At 36.1% G+C, this 19,552-nt stretch overlaps 1 protein-coding gene and 1 long non-coding RNA gene across 2 annotated transcripts; both read right to left on the reverse strand.

Moving 5' to 3' along the window:
• Positions 1–14,104, reverse strand: LOC110463079. The gene is made up of 5 exons (XM_021517420.1): positions 14,051–14,104; positions 12,135–12,445; positions 1,316–1,410; positions 769–881; positions 1–22 (listed from the first exon to the last, which is right to left on the reverse strand). The coding sequence occupies exons 2-5, from the start codon at positions 12,439–12,441 to the stop codon at positions 1–3; spliced, it is 537 nt and encodes a 178-aa protein (XP_021373095.1). The 5' UTR covers positions 12,442–12,445; positions 14,051–14,104.
• On the reverse strand, positions 8,613–10,568 carry LOC110463092. The gene is made up of 2 exons (XR_002464348.1): positions 10,450–10,568; positions 8,613–10,033 (listed from the first exon to the last, which is right to left on the reverse strand). It is a non-coding gene; the product is annotated as an uncharacterized LOC110463092 (long non-coding RNA).
• Positions 14,105–19,552: the final 5,448 nt, after the last annotated feature.

Here is a 19,552-nt window from a genome sequence, read left to right on the forward strand (position 1 = left end):
TCAATTCAGGGAGTTATCTATACTGCAAACAAACAACCAGTCAATTTAGGAAGTTATCTATACTGCAATCAAACAACCATTCAACTAGGGGAGTTATATATATTAATCTATACTGCAATCAAACAACCAGTCAACTAGGGGAGTTATCTATACTGCAAACAAACAACCAGTCAATTCAGGGAGTTATCGTTACTGCAAACAAACAACCAGTCAACTAATGAAGTTATCGTTACTGCAAACAAACAATCTGTCAATTCAGGGAGTTATCTATATTGCAAACAAACAACCAGTCAATTTAGGAAGTTATCTATACTGCAATCAAACAACCAGTCAACTAGGGGAGTTATATATATAAATCTATACTGCAATCAAACAACCAGTCAAGTAGGGGAGTTATCTATACTGCAAACAAACAACCAGTCAATTTAGGAAGTTATCTATACTGCAATCAAACAACCCAGTCAATTCAGGGAATTATCTATACTGCAAACAAACAACCAATCAATTCAGGGAGTTATCTATACTGCAAACAAACAACCAGTAAACTCGGAGAGTGATCTTTACTGCAAACAAACAACCAGTCAATTTAGAGAGTGATCTTTACTGCAATAAAACAACAACCCAGTCAATTCAGGGAGTTATCTTTACTGCCAACAAACAATCAGTCAATTCAGGGTGTTATCTATACTGCAAACAAACAACCAGTCAATTCAGGGCGTTATCTTTCCTGCAAACAAACAACCAGTCAATTCATGATGGTCAAGTTACCTGAAGAAAGCATCAATATACACAATTCCCTGGGAGAAGGCATGCTTTAGTGATTTCAGGTTCTCCAGTCGATGAGGACTAGGTTTCTGAAGGCCTGCTGTTGCATTTCTCACCTGGTCATATCAATAACAAAACATGTATTACAACACCATGAGGTACTAAGACAGTTTATTGAAAACAATACAGAATCTATATTTAATAAAAAGATCTGAGCCTTTCTCCCTGGGAAAGTTCGAGTTAACCAGTTGCCCCGGTACGTTTTATCATAATACCTACATTTATAGTGTTAAGGAGTATAAACAATCTGGCACAGTACCCATCCATACTTATGATCTTTTTAATTTCTTACTTCATCTCTAAATCTGTTTTCTTGATAAATGATAATATTTGAAATTTGAAAAAAAATCCATTAAGTCCTATAATTGTAACCATGCCATCTGCTCAAAATCTAAGGAGCAAAATAAGACAAACTATTTCAGTTATATGATTTCAAGATATTTGCTGTATACACATGTACAGCTGACCATATGTACTCGGTGATACCAACCTCGTCTTGTGTGACCTCGGCCCCAGCCTCCTCCTCTGTTATAAACCGGAACCTTTTTGCATTCAGAGCTTTATCCTTCTTTTCTTTCCTAAGTGCTTACAGGTTCATGAATAAAAGAATATTTGGTTAAGAAGTCTGGCTTTCCTCAAGAAGATAGCAGAAGCAATAAAAGAAGTAAAAACTTTGAGAGAGAAAAAAAGAGAGTTGCTGTTTAGTTTTAATCTTTAAGGAATATTAAGTAAATCTTGACATTATCATGCAATTGTATTTATTAAAATATATCTATAATGCATGACTACGCTCTCAATGGCATTTTTGGCCAGATTGCAACGCAATCAGGGCTTATAGATTTGCTATTCCCGTCCGTCCGTCTGTCTGTCTGTGCTACGGTTAAGAAGAATGGTTAAGCTCAGTTTACAAGTTATTTATCATCCCACAACAACTAAACTTGCATGGCTTATATCTAAGGATGCTTATCACATGCGATGCTTCGGATGCTGCTTCTGACCTATATTTTCCGCTAGACTGACCAGGTTAAGAAGATTGGTTGAGGTCAGGCCCCATCTGCACTCTGGTTAAGAAGATTAGTTTAGGTCATTTACCAAGTAACTACTTGTCCTACATCAATGTAACTCGCATGGCTTATGTATCTTAGGATGCTTATCACATGCAATGCTTCGGTTATTGGTTCTGACCTACATTTTCCGCTTCAGTGACCTGGTAAAGAAGATTGGTTAAAGGCCGGGGACGACCTACATAAAAAAAACCGGTTGATCAGCAATTAGCTGATTAGAGAGTGGGCGGGACTTAAATTGGCTATACACAGCTTCTTCAGCTGCTGCTTGTAAACACAACCACATGGTCACCACATGGTCAGTGTTTATACTATTTACTGTTTTTACATGCTCACTAGTGTATACATCTCAAGAAGATTTGTATATAAATCTATCGAACATTGACTTTTTTTTTTTTTATTGAATTTGAGAAATTCTACTGAAATTGATTAAATAAAACAAATAGAAATATTTCATATGGAAAAACTACAAAAAACATTGAATGTGGCAAATGTTCATCTCTTTTTCTTCATTCTATTATAATGTATTTATATGCAATACATTTACCATTATAATGTGAATGATAGATACAAAGGTAAGAGTATCTAAATTTACTATAATTTTAGATGAAAGTTTTGTGTTTTGATAGTTTCTTTGTTCAGTTCAAAATCCTTAATATGCTCTTTCCTGTACTACACGTTGTTTTGTTGAAATTGTTTCCTTACTATTTCGAACTCTTTACTGCAATGTTGCATACAAATATATACAAAATACTGCATCACTTACTGATTGTGTGAACAACTCTTTTTACTCACAGTTTAGTGTTCCTGACTGTTTTTAAATCACAATTTCGAACAATTTTCTGTATTAAAAACAGTTTCATTTTGTCTGTGTTAATATCAGTAAATGATAAACCACTGACAGATATTGTTGATAAATCTTTTCCAAATAGTAATGATAGGTTGGTGCTTTATAATTTTTCTTTCCTTTTCTCCTACGAGGTGCACCCGCCCTACGGGGGTTCCAAACTGAGGTGAAGGGTCTGTCAACACTCTCATTCCAGTGACAGACTGCAAGTTGAGATTTTGCCAGGTATTGACTGTCATTGAAACTGATTCGTTTGTCCTGAAAAATGTTCAAGGTGTTGTTGAAACTTTCCACGTAATATGTATTTCTGGCAAGTACGCAATTTTCGGGGTGCTTGTACACAGCAGAATTTGTAATAACTATGAGAAGCATTTTTTCTGCCATTTCACTCCTCGGGAGAGTCACGGATGGTTCATACTTTTGCTCCTTTTGACATCGAGCTGTAGGATGACGGGTATCGTGTACATTTTGATAATGTTGTGTAGCCTTCACCAAAGCTTTCTGCAGTTTTGATTGGTCGTTTTCACAGTTTTTCATGGCCCAATGGAAATGAGTATACAGTGGTTACACTTTGTCCACTAGTTCTTCGGCCCATGTTTTTCCTCTCAGGTATGCCGGCCCCTTATAAATGATTTGCAACGCCTTTTGCACAGATTTGACTGCATGCCATTCATCATTCTGATTGACCGTAAGTGGCTGATTATCTTTCACAAATTTGTTGATTGACAAATTCATATTGAGTTTTTCAGTGCCGAACCGCTCATGTCTTTGTGACACAATGTCGTCAGACTTAGTCACATGGATATACTCCAGTACTTTGTGTGTTTGTTCTCCAATAGCCACAACGCTGGAATCTTTTGCATTTTTTCTCCAGCCATGTCTGGCATCCGTCATGATATCGATACCATGAAGGTTGTCGTACATACCAATTTCTTCATGAAGTGCAGACTCCATGCTGTCCCTGTATTCTGATTCTATGTGATCCTTATATAACCGAAACATGTAATTTCTCTTCTCTTTATTGATGTGTCCAATATTTGAAGCTTTACAAAACCTTGTATATTGGACAGGAAGCATTCCACTACACACAAATCCATGCATCACTCTATGGTTGACAAGATATTCGTTGTTTAGCAGGTATGGAGATGATGACCAAAGTATGGTGTGATGTTTTTCTTTTTGACAATTGAGTCGCACTACAGCAATATGTCCTTTACTAATCAAAGTGTTCTTGCTGAGGTTGCCATCACAGAGTCGAGCATGGTTTTCAGTGGCCTCCACAAACTTTGATAATGATGATTCTGCTGTCATAAACACATTTTGATCAACATTCTTTTTAGGCACTCGTAGAAAGGTAGCCATGTTTGTATTTCTAGGTACGGTATCCAAATGGCACTTGTGCTGCTCAATAAAGGTGTCCAACACATGGTCCAAAAGGTCACCATTGTTCACTGAAAGATTCAGCTGTCTGTACAGCACCTGCTTCACTTCGTGTATTTTTGACAATATACTTGCTTTTTTGCTGGTGTCACCAGGAATTTCAATTTTAAAACTTGAAGCACGTTTTCTTTCAGCTGCCATTCTTTCTTGAAGTTTCTATTGTTGTAATGTGGGGGGAGGGGGGGGGGATACTATTTTTCCACTTATTTTCACACTATGGATGGGATTTAGAAGAGACGGTTTATACAGGGTTTGATACTGACGAATTTAAGAATCGATGTAAAGCAACATGACCAACTTTGATGAAAATCCAGAGGAATGTGAAGCAAGCAGCAGCCTATCTGAAATAGGAGAGTATGAGGAATTTATTGTTGAAAAAGATCCATTGTCAACTGAGTGTCATCATTGTTTTAGTCAGCCTTGCGTTACAGGTGAAACTTACAGGCAATTGTGGTGGGAAACAGAAAACAAACAACAACATGCACGAAACCATCATTGCAGGAAAGAAGTTTATAAGAAGTTTTGGGTAATGTTATCACACAGACAGGTTTGGAAATATGCTCGCTATTTACAAAGGAAAAAGCAAGCACTAGAGAAATATAGCCATACACGAAAACTGGTGTGGCATAAACGCGACATTATGCCAAACTGTGTAATACAGTTAGTGAGGAGGTGGTATCCTAATCCAGATGGTGTCCCATACATGGGTCATTTATGGAACTAAACCTGACAAAGAAGGAGGATTCTGTGTGATATCAGCAGGAGTATAGAATGCCTGTGATCTATCTTGTATATTATGATTTACAAATCCTGGTGGTATTGGATATATGGGTCATATCTTTGAAAAAATGACTATGTTTGTTTTTCGGCAGTGTGGTTCTGTCTTGTTATCAGTTTATGACTGTGATAATTGGATTAACATTCATATGTATGTGCCTACGCGATATGGTTTCTGGTCATTGCCGCCAAAATGTTGGTAAGGTAAGGACTTTTGTTTACTCAGCATGCGTAGCTAGGGCCATGGCAACAACACAGTTGTAAACTTTCGGCAACAACTTCCGGTGGGTCAAATTCAAATTTCAAATTTAATTGACAGCCTCCAAAATTACTACAAAAATATTTATATTATGAATATTACCTAATTATTTTTTTGCAAAGAAAATGATAACCATAGTTAGATTCTTCACAAAAAAACTCTGTAGCCATGACAAAATCTGTATCAAATATTGTTTTGAAAAACCTGAATTTGAAGAAAATCATTCTCTGAAGTGAAGGCAGCCAAAGTTTTACAAATTCATCCATCGAAGTTGTCTCCCTTTAATACCCCATCCCTGGCCTTTAAGGTCAGTTACTAAGTCACTATTTCTTGTACATCAACTAAACTTGCATGGCTTATGTATCTAAGGATGCTAATCATATGCAATGCTTTGGATACTGGTTCTGACCTACATTTTCCGCTTGACTGACCAGGTTAAGAAGATTGGTTGAGGTCAGGCCCCATCTGCACTATGGTTAAGAAGATTGGTTTAGGTCATTTACCAAGTAACTACTTGTCCAACATCAATAAAACTTGCATGGCTTATGTATCTAAGGATTCTTATCACATGTGATGCTTTACATGAAAATGTACTGTAGCAATTTAATTGGCCATATCACCATTGGCGGTTTCTTGTTGATCTGTTCTTTCAGGTGAAACCATCAGATCTTAACAAACAGGAATAGTTTAGCAAATTCAATGGTTGAAAATGCATTAAGGGGTCCAAAATCGGGAGTATGCCTCCTTAAATATAAGGAGAGTTGGCAAGTATGGAAAGATAAATCGAGCAAAGCAGTTTCAGTCACATTCCACGCACTTTTTCCCTCATTGGAAATGTGGAATGGGGGAGATCTCCCTTATTGGAGGTTTCAGAGGTTGACACCCATGCATTGGAAGCATTATACTTTACGTCTGAACACGAGTTAGAAGTGCTATACAAAATGTGTTTTAAAGATGGTAAATTGATTTTTTTTCTGAATCATTCCGTCCAAAGTCTTTTGCAGTAATAATTAATTTGATATTTTTGGATCAAACAGCAGGTTTTTATGCTTTGTTTGGTAATTTATGCAAATAAATTAAAAACTCATGTCATATAGCATTGGCACCTTATGCAAATCCAATTAGATGACCAGGGTGCTGATTTGGTAGACTGTCTTTTTAAAGTTTGAAAAAATGCTGATACCAATGATGATTGGTATCTTTCACTATAGGTATTGCTTTTATCATATTATTGATAAAAGACTAGTTCTCACAGCTAAAACTATTACAAAGAACATTTAACAGTGGCAATGTTATTGCCAAAAAATCTTATCAAAGATTGCGTTCAAAATCTAAATGTAAATTAACTTGCTTTCTAACATTTGTTTTGTTTTCAGTCTAGAAAGAAAGGTTTGAGTGTTGAAGAAAAAAGGTCACGCATGATGGATTTTTTCTATGAAAAGTTAATAAAACAACCAGTACATGTATGTACATCAAGCAAACCTTGACTTGGTACGACTCATCATTACACACCATATCCTGTCGCTTCTGCGATCAACCAAGGCCAAGGTTTTCCCTTTTAAATTTCATTTAGACTGTTGATCTGCTACAAATATGCATGCTGTTGAAGGTATTTCTTTGGATAGAGAACACTTTTGAATTGGTAGTTGTCTTGGCTTAAGTATAAGTCTAGGGATAGTTTTTTTCTCCTGAAAGATAACTTGGTAAATTAGTACATAGTGACTATATACTTTTGATTATTACCTAGAAGATGAACGTGAACATTACTCGACACTTAATGGATGTTGGTTCTTTACCCCTGCAATTTGGTTATTACGTCATGTTCTTTAAAATTGCCCCCAAAGTTGAAAATCTTAATGTATTTTAGGATTTGAGTTGACTTACATATCGGATTAATTGGTCATAATTAATAAGCTTACTATCAGGGATAACCCAACCCCTTTATTTTTTTGGCATTTTTCCAGAATAAATGAACCCTTAAGTATGAAAGGAATATTTTTTTTGAGAACTTGTCTTTATATACACGTGTATAGTCAATCATTTAAGTAAAAGTTTCAAGCTAATGGTGATGTTAACATTTATTGTATCAGCATATCTTTGAGTGTGTTTTTGTGTTTTCAAACTGTATACATGTGAATTATTAATTAGATGATCCTAGTATAGACGTTTCCATAATGCAAAATCTATGAATGTGACTGAAAACACATGCAACAGAATTTCTTTAGATCCAAATTATTTCTTTTTTATAACAAAGTAAACCAATGAATCAGCTAATTAATTGCAGTGCTAGCAAGTGCTGTTACAATAATTCAGGTTTCATGATATTTTTTTCCAGAAAGACTTCTTCACTTTGAAGGAGCTAGAGAGGATGTTTCAGAAAGAGAAGGGGATCACCTCCATGTCTGTGAAGGACATTCTCACCAGTCTCGTTTATGATGCCATGGTCGACACAGACAAGATCGGGACCTCAGTCTACTTCTGGGCATTCCCCAGCAAGGCCAGTCAAAATGTGAGTAAACCTTCCAATAAGAGTTCCTCGATCCATTAGTGTCTCCACTTAATGTTGGGGATTTATCAAGGTATTTAAGGAAGTTGAGAAAACCATCTTTTCAGGGCAATCCTAGGAAGGGAATTCTAAAATGTTTATTGATTAGGAAAGAGAAAATGATACATTATCTACCAGTAACCTGTTTGACACAGTGTGTATCATAGATTATCTCATGATCCAGATGGGCGAAATTTCTAAAATTTCACATAGTGATACACTGTGATGTGCAGATGTGCAATAGGGGTTTAAATAGTTCCTAAGGTCAAGATCACTGTTTCTAAAAATAGAATTGGGAATAAACTGTCAAAAATACATCATATAAGGCCCTAACAGAAGGCCAAACTTTCTGAAATTTCTTATGATGATACACTGTAAGTATATGCAGATGCGTAATAGCGGTTTAAAAAGTTCCTAAGGTCAAGTTCGCTGTTACTAAAAATAGAATACATCATAGAAGGCCAAATTTTCTAAAATGTCACAAGATGGTTAATGTGCAATAGGGCTTTAAAAAGTGTCGAAGGTCAACACTGCAATTACTTTAAAATAGAACAGGACATATACATGTACTATCAAAAAAATATTTTAAATGGTCCTTCCTGAACAGTCAATTTTGTTTGGTGCTTATACGGGAGATGCACTGTCAGGCATACAGCGGGGCCCTTGCTAACCTGTCAGTATTCTAGTTCAAATAAATCACATTAAACCACCAAGAAAGTTGCACCGTTCAATTTTGACGTTTTCAAACAAATTCTTCTGTGGAATAGAGTACCAGTCGTGTTATTTCGTCCATATAGATTGTTAGGATACATGGCTATCTCAAGTTGTTCAAATAAATAACAAAAATTACCATCACGCTGTGCCTTTTATGAGGTTTATTCATTTTGGCATAACATTCAGTATATTTTTGCCACCACCACTGAAAAATTAGGAGATCAATAAAGACCCTTAGTGCTTCTTGTTCAGAGATCATATATACATGTAATTGCTTTCTGTCTTTGACATAATTAATATTTTACAAAAACAGAGGCCAATTAAAAATTCCTCCGATATGTGGTCCCACTCAAAAGATTTCTCAGCTACCAAATACATTGTACTCAGTACCTTGGTTTTTGGCTTTCTAAGCATAAGTTCACAATAAGAATTGAGTAAAATTGAGGACAATTCCATCGGCCAAATCATGCTATGCGCCAAGCAAAATTCATGAAATTGTCATATAAACAATAACTGTTGGCAGAAATCCCTTACTTCAGTCTGGTCTGCTTCATACATGCATTAATAGATTAAAAATAGTGTTAATGTAAAATAAAAACAACAAGCTAACCAAACACTATATGTGTAGGTTCAGAATTCCTGGTAAAAGTCTTTTTCTTGTACAACAGTTGTCTATTGATTAACAAAAGCTGTTGATGAACGCAGGTATCCGATATCTTTCTCGCAGGTTTGCTTTTCTGAGAAAAAATATTGGGGAAAAGTACATATTTTCCTTTTTTTTCAAATAGCCAGTCAAAATGCATTTAAAATGTTTCTGAGCTAATAATGGCCGTTGGAATGAGAAAAATATGCTTTCATGTCCAGGAGTGAAAGAAATTAAAACAACATTTTGGGAATTCCAAATCAGGCCAGAATCCTCCACATGCCTTAAGTTGGGTAGAAATTTCCCTATTCTGCAAAAAGTCTTCCTTTCCTCCATGACTTTATTTAGACGCTTGTCATTCATTAAATATGTGTACTAGGATGCTGGTATTTTGCATAGAGGTTCCTGTGGAGTTACATATTGATGAAGTGAAGTTAAAATCAAAATATGATTTCTGGTTTTTTTTTAGACTTTTAACCTGTTTTGAACTCTACATTTTTACAAACAAATTTTTGAAAGTTTGAGCAGGCGAGCATTTGGTGGTTAATTAACATCATGAAGATTAGATAAATAATAGGATTTCATGACTTTATGATCTTATCTAGTGCTTTAGCATATGCTTCAGGATTAAGCTCAATGCTATCTGAATTGTTCTGAAACAAGTTGTGTAATTTTTCAAGTGTCGCTGAACGACCATTCCTATTTTTCCATACGGTAATAAGTCTCCAGATGACAGTAGATACTCCATATTGCATATTGTCGGCTTTGACATGTGAAATGTCTACGTCACTTAAACCAAGACAAACACCAAATGTAATGAGATGTTGTGCTGGAAATGTTTTTGAAAGGTGCATAGCGTATCTTTCTGTCACCATTTTGTTTTTCAATTTTTCAGGAATCTCTGGAAATCGGTCATCACCTGTATCAATATAATAACACAGAATACATTCATAGTACAACATACTTCAATGTTTCCCCAATACGGAAATTGTAAACTTTCTAATAGGATTATCAATTTTTGAACTCTTTTGTAAATCAATGACTCAAAAGTTGTAAAATGCTATTTCCTATTCTGAAAAGGAATTACATTTTCTATGCACGGACAAAAGTTATTTACATTTTATTCCGGAACTTATTAATGGAAATAAAAATCAGTTTAAGAACAGTTGATTGTATCTGTCATTTATCCGGCTTTTCAGTGCGAAATGGATTGACTTTTGTTTAAACCAATGTTACAACCTGAATATTTAAGCAGTCATAGCAAAATATTCTCATTAAATATCCTATTGCACTACAAATATTTTTCTCGCAAACTTTGTCAGCTGTTGAAACTACCTTTTTTTCCCTGTCACCTTGTACGTTGGTCAATGCCATTGTCCTTCTCAAACTTTGTTAGCTCTATCCCAAAAAGCTACCAGCCAAATCTTATGAATCCATTCCTTTTGGTTCTTCAGAACAAATTGTTTGAAATGTTGTTGACCTCTGTGACCTTTAAAGTACAAATGTAGGTTGAGGTCTTTTTCATTTGCAGAAGAAGTCGCTTGATTCTATCCCAGGAAGCCACCAGCCAAATATGAAGATTCTATACTTTTTAGTTCTTCAGAAGAAGTCGTTTGAAGCGTTTGACATATGTTACCGCAGTGACATTGAAAGTTAGTCAAGGTCATTATCATTCTCAAACTTTGTCAGGCTCTACCCCAGGAAGCCATCAGCTAAATATAAAGACTCTATACCTTCAATTGTTCAGAAGAAGTCGTATGAAAACTTTGATACATTTGATCCCTGTGACCTTGAAAGTAAGTCAAAGTCATTTTAATTCTCAATTTTTTTCGGGCTCTATCCAAGAAAGCCACCAGCCAAATATAAAGACTCTATACTTTTCAGTTCTTCAGAAGAAGACGTTTGAAGAGTTTAACACATTTGACCCCTGTGACCTTGAAAGTAGGTCAAGGTCATTTTCGTTCTCAAATTTTGCCGGGTTCCATCCCAGAAAGCCATCAGCGAAATATGAAGATTCTATACCTTTTAGTTCTTTAGCCTAAAGTTTAGGAGAAGTGGTTAGAAGCATTTGACATATTTGACTGCTGCGACCTTGAAATTAGGTCAAGGTCATTTTAATGAGTAAACTTTATAGCACTTTATCCTAGGTACATGTACCTACTGGCAAAATTTCATGACCCTATGCCTTATGGAACTTGAGTAGAAGATTGTAAAAGGTTTTGACATATTTGACCCCTGTGACATTGAAAGTAGGTATGGGTAATTTTAATGAGGAAAGTGTATAGCACCCCATCCCAGGTATCTACTGACAAAATAGTATGAACCTGGGCTTTATGGAACTCGAGTTAAAGATTGTTAAAGGTTTGAACATATTTGACCCCTGTGACCTTGAAAGTAGGTCAAGGTCATTTTGATGAGTAAACTTTATAGCACTCCATCCCAGGTAGCTATTGGCTAAATATTATGACCCTGGGCCTTATGGAACTTGAGAAGAAGATTATTAAAGTTTTAAACATATTTGACCCCTATTACTTTGAAAGTAAGTCAAGGTAATTTAAATAAGGACACTTTATCGCACTCCATCCCAGGTACCTACAGGCAAAATATCATGACCCTATGCGTTATGGAACTTGAGAAGAAGATTGTTAAAGTTTTTAACATATTTGACCCCTGTGACCTTGAAAGTAGTTCAATGTCATTTTAATGAGGAAACTTTATAGCACTCCATCCCAGGTACATAGTGGCCAAATATCATAACCCTAGGCCCTCAAGTTCTTCAGAAGAAGTCTCTCAAAGAAAATTTGACGGACAGGCGACGGACGCCGCAGTACAGCATAAAAAATATTCAAAATGGTGTTTCTCATAACGAAAAGTCTGGAAAAGTCAAAACTTTAATAGTTACTTAGGTGTCATTCGTCTCATATAAAAAAACTGGGTTATAGCTAGGTACCACTATACAGTCTAATATGACGATGTATGAACACAGTCTTTAATAGAGTGAAGTAATTGAAATAATTTACCTTCTTCAGTTTCTCTAATTTTCTTGGCCAAATCTTTGTTACCATGTCTTGCCAATTGGTTAAGAAAAAAGTCAAATATTCCAGCTTTTGATCTTTTTTGTTGGAGAAGCATTACAAGTCGTTCTGTTTGGTGTTGGGGAGTTTTCCCGCTCATAATATTTTCTGCTACATCTTCAATGGAAAAGTAATCTTCGTCAACAAAATAGTCCATAATGTCATCAGCTTGAACTCTTTTCACTATATCTTCACAATTTGCCTTTATTTTCTTGACCTGCTCTGGAGTCATTGAAGTTGCTGCCTGTGCCATATTCCTATAAGAAAGTATTTGAAGCATCATTTAACAATTAAAAACTTGTATAAAATTGTTATCAACAAATTGGGAATTTAAATATAAAATAGTACCTTCGATTAAAATTTAGACAAAAATATCATACTTTGTTTTCCAGGTCCTTCACCAAAAACAAACCCAATTATCCCACCAGTTGGGTTTAAGCAAGAGGTCCAATGGCCTTGAATTGCTCACCTGGCTATTTTTTAAAATCAACTTGATATCTGCATCGTAGTTTGTGAGCAGAATTAACCCCCAGTAATATCAGCTAGCCTCTGTATTTGTGTAACTTTGGGGTTAATATAATACAGTGTTTTAACAGTTTGTAATTTAACTGATGTGCAGTAATAGAATATAGTGATTTAAAAATTGTTATTTACCCGTATGTGATTGGAAACTGTGCTTTAACTGTATTATAAATGGAATTTAACTTCTTATTTCTAGTTACATTGCATATTAACTCCTTCACCTCTGAACTCATTCACCCCTGAAGACACGTTCTGAATACACATTTGACCTCTTCCAAATCAAAAGCTGGAATAGCTCCTTATGCAATTTCAGGGGTGAATGATTTAAGGAATATATCAATTATGAATCAAATATTGATCTTATTTTTAAAAATTCACTTCCATCCTTTTTCATACTTTGGTAAATATTTACCATCTCTCTCTCTCTCTTTGAATTTAATATCATCTTATGATCTTTAACTTTGATAATTTCATAAACGTTAGATATCAATTCTGTACACAGAATTTGGACCCCTGTTTTGCAAATTTGTATGTTTGTTGCTTTGAATGTTTTATCGGTGCAATATCAGAGATAAACAGTTCCACCCTTGTGTGTAAATGATGCAGTGATGTAGTGGAACTGGACTGGGTTGATCGTCGGTGACCAGGTAGCTTAATTGGTAGAGCCTCCGTCTAGAGTTCGGTTCGTCTCAAGGGTTTCGCATTCCAACCCCAGTCTGGCTGTTGCAATTCTCTTTCTCTGTTACAAAATTGGTGAGCTTGATTCAAGCACCGGGTGAATGATTGACAAGGGGGAAATATATACGAACCTTACTTGTAAATAGTTGGGTCTTCGAGAGCGAAGACTAAGAAAAAGGAGGGAGGAATGTAACGGAACTAGACTGATAGAGTCGATTGTCGCCGACCAGGTAGTTCTATTGGTAGAGCGTCGGTCTAGAGTTCGGAGGGTCCCGGGATAAACAAACAAAATATGGGCATTGTGACATCTGGGCGAAACGACTAATTCGTAATGTCATCAAGAGCTGCCTGAGTTTCCATAGCAACTTTAAACAAATATATACATGTTTTCAAGATGTTATCGAAATGTACAAAAACAAAGTAGACTAGATATATGATAATAACAACTGTCAACAGCTGATTATTGACAAATATCTGTCTTCCCGGAAATCAAAAACGCGTTTCTACATCCTGTTTGCTGGTTTGTGCCTCGCAACATGGTGTTTGCAACAATAAGGAAACCCCACAAGTGTAGTGACCAACAATAGTATATATTTAGAGTATCGAGAAGGCTAAATTCTATACAAATAATAGATTCGATTAAAAACATCTAAAAATTGCACCTGCTTGTCTGTTTATTCCAACCCGTCTTCTTTCGGTTCAATGCTTAAGCGCAATACTGACCGTGATCACAGTACTTATGTAATGGAACAATTTGTTGCTCGATCCGTACCCGTGTTAAACATATAATATGCTCGATTAAAAATAATGATGAAATGGCAAACGATTATAAAATGTTTGAAATGCTGTTCCGTCGTTTTAAAATGTTGAAATGGTATCCCTTTTTCACAAGTGTAACAGTAAATCAAATGCGATGTTTTTATTGAATAAACGTGTTCATTTAAATTCCCGCCAATTTGAAATTGACATGATAGAATTCCTGAAAGATGGTAGATTTTTGTCGGTAAGATATATATTTCCTTTATATCTAAATTTATTTCACTGTTATGCACTAATTAAACTAAATAACATACTAAATAATTCAAACATATTTTGTTAGAACACCTGCCGTTCACCAAGGCGGCCGGGGTTCGACTCTCCGATCGGACGTGAAAAGGTATGGGGTCACCTGCCCTACAACGTGAGTTTTCTCCAGGTACTCTGTTTTCCGCCAACAATAAGACCCACGCGCTAGCATCCGGGCCAACAAGAATGATTCATATAAGTTGAAATAAATTGTTTCATAATTGTAAAATAAATGAAGGATATATATATATAAAGGGATAAGGCACAGGTAAATCTGACAACTTATTAGGCCGTCTCCCAATATATATACACTATACAATTACCATAGCTAATTATATATATAGCTGATGGTTACAAGACGTTTACTCATAATGATTGAAATGAAACGGCGAAGAAGAAGGAAGAGGTAAAACGAAGGATAGGAGAGGATGTTTCGGTTTCAATATTTGTCGGATCATCGCCTCTCATATCCCTCCTTTCATCTCTTTTGAAGCACTGATTGTACGGTTCATGAAACCATCTCATTATTTTTGATAAACTTGACCATTCTAATCGACTTACCAAAATGGTTGATAGTAAACGTTCCAAGACACAGTGATTTTTGTGTGGCCTGTATGACGTCTCTTCTTAAAAAGGGCGGTCATAAAAATGTTATCTCGGCAATGAATGGCGGCTCAATTTGTTTTGTTTCCAAATAATCATTATACCATTATTATCTATTAAGAGTGAAAAGTAAATCCGTTAAAACTATATTTGTACCCTTGTCCCCGAATCTGCCATTGGATTCTATTCCATTTTTATCTCGCGAATGAATTAAAAGATGACTCTGAAATACTGGTATGTTCCCCGTTACACAAATAAAACAAGTGATGTATTTAGAAAAGTACTATTGTTTTTGTGCCGGCATCTCATTTTGATTTAACAAAGGGCAGCAAAGCTTACAGCTTTGTATATTAAAAGGTATTATACTGTATGTATACATTATAGGTTAGGAAATCATATCACTTTTTCTATAATTCCGCTCCCTCTTTTTCAAAATTACATTGTTTTTGGTCGAGTTAAGGTTATAGATTACCTCACAAAAATACCCTTTTGATTTCCCAGAAGGGTGACCAGCGACCAATGTTTGACAGATGGGGGAATGCGTACCTACATCCAAATAAGGACACTGACTTCCAGAGTTTATGCTTGATGTTAGCAATTAGTACATGTACGCAACGTTAAATTATGATTATTAATATTATATAAGATCGTTCTCAACCAAACTTATGAACAATTTCAAAACATTCAGTGGACGCACAAAACATTAGGATAACACCAGTAAGACTATTGTATTTTCAACTTAATTTTACTTGGAAATTAAAGTAAAACACATTCATATGTCACTTTAAACATGTGCTTTATGCAAACAAACTTGAATACTTTAGGCATAGTTGACATGTTCCACTTTAAATGTAACAAGTGTATTAAATTGTGATAGTTTTTAATTAAGGACAAAGTCACGTAGTTCACATCAATTCAAAGCATTATTTGGCGTCTGTTTATATTTTAACAATACTTTTTGGCTTCAAGAAGCTATTGAAGCCGATTTTACTGAAGACAATCACGTACAAAACCAATACAATGACATTACATATTATACAGTTATAGAATGGGTATGAGGGACATAGCAAATGTATGATCCCCCGAGGTGCAAAACTATTTTCTGAGGCGGCGAAACCGCTAAGGGAAATATCAACTTCGATGACCATAACTTTGTTATTACTGTTTCCTCTCCGCCCTCAACTGGTATTGTATTGTTTTTTATAAAGGGAAAACTAGAGAGGTATAGTAATATTCATACATTTGTTCATACAGCACTAAAATACTGGCTTGGTAACACATGTGCAAGGGTTTGTCGCTCCTTGACCTACGTAATTTTTATCTAAATTCAAAATATTCTGTAAAAAAAAGAAATGATGAATAAAAGGCACTTTTTTGTCATTGTGATTCTATACAAGATCAATTTAGTCTGTCTGCATGTAGTTCTTGTGCATTGTGGTCCTTACAAGCTCTGCATGATTGTATTGAATTGTGTGAGTGTTGTTGCTGATGTAGTCTGCTAGGTAGCCCCAAATTTGTATTGAACTTGATCGAAAAAAGTATCCCCCCCTCCCCTGTGGTTTTGTGATGCTTTATAGCGTGTTTTTTCTGTACTATTTATATATGACTGCGTAGGTAAATGGGTGTTTGTTTGTGATTTTGTATTCATCCACAACAAAATTTATGAAGAGTCTAATTTGGAGGAATGGTGATTTTGAACGGGCTAGTAAATCTTCGTATGCATTTGTCGTCATATACGAATCTGAGTGCCCTTTCCTGTACTTTAGTTATCTAAATTGCCGAAATAGAGGAAATTCTTTTTTGATTTTACTGTTGGTCACGTTTAGGTCGATACAGGCACAAGTGCGCCATACCTTCTTACCTTTTCACAGGTAAACTCTATAGCCATCCACGTATTTCACAGTGAGAAAACTGTGAATACATTGTAGTAAGCTATGTGCCAATACTTACCGTAATGGTGAATTCACCCTCAAAACAGAAGAACAATTTAACTACGAAGAAACATTTTCCGGGAAAAAGTTCTTGTCTGTCTTCAAACAAAAATAGCAAGGACACATACTTACAGGGAATCATAACAATAAACGATTACAAAACTAATTTGTGGAAACTTTTGCAATTTGTGTAATAAATCCAGTAGGCTGTTTATTTAAACTAAGATGTTGGCATTTCCGTATAAAATATTCCAACACAAACAAATTATGGCCTAAAAAAAGTATGTGGTTAAGACTGAATTAAATATTCGGATTTGTGCTTAGATGTTACGTGTAGTATAACTTGTCGAAAAACCATTAAAAAGCTTTATTGAGCAAAGGAAAAATATAAATGATCAGATTTGTAACGTGCAACCCCTAGTAGCGTGTGTGCACCGTGTGAATCTCAATTATGACCGAGCTACCTGCTCTAGAAGCGATTGGGATCCTCGGCTACCTGGCCGAGCAGTTGAACAATAACACTTAAAAATATCAACTATATTTACAAATGAAGACAATTGTGGGCCAGGACAGTACCTCTGTCCTATCAACCCGTGCTGTCGAACCACGACACACGTCGCCTGGACGTACACAACCTCTCCAACCACACGACAACCAGCAAATCGGAATGCTGACACTCCTAGCTCCAGGTATGGCCTTGCTACCCGCTAACAGTCCCGATATACGCCTGCCACCTAGCCGATCCCGGGTAGCTCCGAGGCACCCTGTCACCGAGCTGATCCCTGACAGCTCCGAGGTAACCTGTCCCTGATCTGATCCCTGGCAGCTCCGAGGTACCCTGTCCCTGAGCTGATCCCTGGCAGCTCCGAGGTACCTTGTCACCGAGCTGATCCCTGGCAGCTCCCGAGGTAACCTTCCACACTCCCCACCACAGCACACCGGTACCAGATCAGCTGCGGGCTTGGATTACCAGAGTAGCCTTCTCAGGCGACCCCTTACGCAGGAGCTTCTGGCGTCTCCAAGCCGTTCACTTACCGGTACCGTACTTGTCACTGAACACAACGTACAAAATAGCCACCAGAGTAGCCTTAGCAGGCGTTACTGGTATAGTATTTTGCAGAGGTGTTCTTACCTTCTTCTGCTGTATGGAATGCCACTCGATATCTTCTGTAGGTTTAACACAGCCAACCCTAAACCACTGGCATAACCCTGCTTATATGTGGAAACCATTTTCAGGAACTCAAGGTACCAGGTCATTTGCATAATCATCACATTTATTCATTTATCAATAACTATCCTACAACATACATGTATACAGAAATAATGTCATATCCATTCCAAGTAATTAATAAAAGATTCTGGTAATATTGGTTTTGATCAAACTTCGCTAATCATCATTAATAAAGAGAAATCAATACAAATATAGATTCCAAGAACGTTTACTTAACGTTTGTTCAAAGGGGAATCACTCTACCGAAAATCACATAATCATCACAGATTCAAAGATTTTATTAAAATCTACCCTCTTTACATACATAAATCATTATAACAATATGAGTAATAAAGTTAAATACATAGAAGACAGACTTTTTAAAAATGAAATTGAGTTGTGAAAGACTACATGATAACTATCACTATAGTAGATTATGTGTCTTACAGTTGTACCGGGTACAATGTAATATACAGTTTATATGTGCAGCAAACGTGAATCATACAACATCATAACTTTACAGCATATACCAGCTTTTCTGTTACATTTATGGCAGTCGCTATTTACTACCAAGATAGGGTATCACAATCAAGTTAAATCACTCGGTACTTATCAATTATGTAATGACAGATAAACACAACATAAAATACAAATTCTATAAACAATTTTTAGCTGACATTTTACTATTGGTCATCGAAAACAGAACAACACTTTCTCCCGCCCTTCACAGGTGTGTCTCCTTTTTACGCCGCAAAAGACCAGTTTGTCATCCCCTAGGGGGAGATAGTCTCGTGCAGGATGGCGCGATCCAAGTGATATAATGATAGTTTGGCGTCACGTCATCAATGCAATTACGTCACGCCAATAGAACTTGAATAGCAGATCATGGAAGACAACTCTGGATTTGTTGGAAAACATTATTTGTGAGTGAAACATGATGGGAGAAGAACTAATAGAACTAATTGAATCTTCCCCTACCTTGAGGGTGATACATGGAAATCTCCAACTCTCGGAATGATATTCTTGAATGTCGATATTTCCCTCGGCTTTTATTAGATCACACTAGTTTTCATGTAGATTACGTTTGTGTTATGTCCCTGTTGCTGTACATCCACATACGTTTCTTCTGTTCGCTTCTAGTATCACTAATCGTCCTAAAGCGACGAAATGAACATCGGTGAAATATAAATTAACGTTGTTTGACTCTCTACATAAACGTATTAAATTTAAACTAAATCCGTATTTCGTATTCCTTGTGCTAATTTGAGCTTATGCTTGTCCTTCTTATTAATATTAACGACTAAGATATTTTGAATTTCTTTTAATTATTGGAAAAGGAAGTTGCCACATGTGTC

This window comes from Mizuhopecten yessoensis, unplaced genomic scaffold, assembly GCF_002113885.1.
Source record: "Mizuhopecten yessoensis strain PY_sf001 unplaced genomic scaffold, ASM211388v2 scaffold10867, whole genome shotgun sequence".
In the NCBI taxonomy this organism is placed as follows: Eukaryota; Metazoa; Mollusca; class Bivalvia; order Pectinida; family Pectinidae; genus Mizuhopecten; species Mizuhopecten yessoensis.

What these genes read in the sequence shown, in the direction of transcription:
- LOC110463079 (XM_021517420.1), bottom strand. Translation starts at nt 12,441, where the DNA reads ATGGCACAGGCAGCAACTTCAATGACTCCAGAGCAGGTCAAGAAAATA. An exon ending in AATTAGAGAAACTGAAGAAG is followed by an intron (nt 1,411 to 12,134) that starts GTAAATTATTTC and finishes TGAACCTGTAAG; the next exon opens with CACTTAGGAAAGAAAAGAAG. An exon ending in TATATTGATGCTTTCTTCAG is followed by an intron (nt 23 to 768) that starts GTAACTTGACCA and finishes GTTTGTTTGCAG; the next exon opens with TATAGATAACTCCCTGAATT.